The following is a 2,094-nucleotide window of genomic DNA, read 5'->3' as shown; positions in this document are numbered from 1 at the left end:
CCATATTATCATAGCAATCATTGACGTCCTCGACAAGTCAATGATCATTCTTCTAGACGACATTACAGATCAGTTCATCATAATCCACGGACAAATTATCCGCCGTCTCGGCCTGTTTCAAGAAACGTAGAACAATTTTCTATTCTTAGGGTTGATGATGAATCCATGACTCAGCAAAACCTGAATCAAAACATAGTTTTTCCATATAGGCATGGAATTAACATAACTAACTTGAGCGAACGTTCTTTAGTGGATATGGTCTTGCAGTCAGCTGCCGTACATAACCTGCATGGCCACTCCCAAGATAGGAGCTATCCGCCGTATAATCATAGTTCTCAGTCAACAAGTGATCCCTCTCGGTTCATCAGAACGTTTGCTAGTCCTGTCAACTCCTTCCGTAGTGATCATCTGAGTACTGGCTTTGATTTTGACTCTATGTATGATCTACTTGATCTTGATCATCATCTGAGTACCGGCTCTGAATTTGACTCTGTGTATGATCTAATTGATCCTGAGGAGGGTATTATATTGAAGTATTTGGAAACAAGAATACATCGTGCTCCTGTGCCCAAAGATGAAGTTAACCCCACGAAAACTGAAGTTGTTACTGATAAAGAACCAGAAATTTGTTCTATATGCCAAGCTGAATATGAAGACGAAGAGACCATAGGGACACTTCAGTGTGGGCATGAGTATCATATGGACTGCATCAAACAATGGATACTGAGGAAGCAAGATTGTCCCATGTGCAGAGCTTCAATTTTTCCTTCACAATAGATTATAGAGGTTAACTTGTCACAAAAACTTGACATGGTTGTCATTTAATAGCATGTAGAGATTATTTTATTTTAAATTGTTTTACCAATGTGAAGTTTTCTTTCTTTTGCAAGATAACTGGCTACTTGGTTGTGTACACTATTTTTTAAAATTCATATCGTTAGATTAGACTTGGTTAGACAAGTTGTTTTAAATTATTTAAGGACAATTAATTCGAGTCCATTAACAGGGCATGAAAATAAGCACCATGTATTGGCCGATTACGTTTCCACTAACCAAATATATTTAGCCAACAACTTTTCCAAATACCTAACAGTATAATCAGGATGATTTATGGAGTAGTACTTATATCATACAATCAAACCGAAAGAAAGGCTCCATGTTATGGAGTTATACTACTGATGGCTCTTTAATTTTGGTATGAGTTAGGCTTACAAGATCATTTCATCCCAATACAACTTTAACCATTTTCATGATCAAAACAATAAGTAATTTAATTTTACATGCATTTTTTTAAATTCAAATTTACATGCATTTTGAAATTAAAAACTCTTGATAAGATTAAGTTCTTTCTCGGGCTTTCCAGCCATAACATACAGCTACCAACTACCAGCCAAACAATTGATTCACATGATAGAGGCATTTTCAACAAAGCTCTTTGCCAGATTACAATAACAATGTTAAAACCATTGGTCACTCGTTCATTAAAACCTCCTCCTTCTGAAATAGCTTAAGACATCAACCATTACCTTACAACAATCCTCTCATACCAATGGATAAAAATGAATGTAAAAGGGACCTAAGTACAAATGATTTTGTTAATTTGGGCACTCTCTTTTCTTTCAGCCTTTGGCACCTAAGGCTTTGTAGGGACAACAACATCTTTCGCAAAAGTAGAAATGAGTGATCAACTGCACAATCAGTCATTGCCGATGTAGTCCCGGAAAACCGGATTCATCTGAATCCAGTCAAATGTATAACAATATATTAAAATTATAATAAATAATAGGTCTGATCCCATAATTTAAGGTTGAATTCATAGAACTTAAATCCTAAATTAGCCTTAGGTTATGGCTAGATCTAATAAATTCAAAGCCATGACAAATCCTTAAGAGGAGTAACAAGTCACAAATGAAGTTTATTCCGATGGGCCCAACTAGTTATTAAACACTGGTGCCTCGAAAGGAAATTTAAGAGCTAAAAAAGTATTTTCTCCTTTTCCAAGTAGAAGCAAAAGCTGCTTTAATTTTTCCCAGGACAAAAGTACTGTTACCAAATTGTATATTATCAAACTTCCCAATATTACTAGAAAAACAA

General features: G+C 35.4%; 1 protein-coding gene across 1 annotated transcript; it reads left to right on the top strand.

Moving 5' to 3' along the window:
- The first annotated feature begins 255 nt into the window (after nucleotides 1-255).
- LOC109209510 (probable E3 ubiquitin-protein ligase RHB1A) lies at nucleotides 256-777 on the top strand. Its single transcript, XM_019372793.1, has one exon. It carries the CDS (start codon nucleotides 256-258, stop codon nucleotides 775-777), a length of 522 nt encoding a protein of 173 aa, XP_019228338.1.
- The last annotated feature ends 1,317 nt before the right edge of the window (nucleotides 778-2,094 follow it).

Source organism: Nicotiana attenuata, unplaced genomic scaffold, assembly GCF_001879085.1.
Source record: "Nicotiana attenuata strain UT unplaced genomic scaffold, NIATTr2, whole genome shotgun sequence".
Lineage (NCBI taxonomy): Eukaryota > Viridiplantae > Streptophyta > Magnoliopsida > Solanales > Solanaceae > Nicotiana > Nicotiana attenuata.
The sequence above is the reverse complement of the archived record's forward strand: the minus strand, read 5'-3'. Positions and strand labels throughout refer to the sequence as shown.

Coding starts and splice junctions, on each gene's coding strand:
- LOC109209510 (XM_019372793.1), top strand. CDS start 256: ATGGTCTTGCAGTCAGCTGCCGTACATAACCTGCATGGCCACTCCCAA.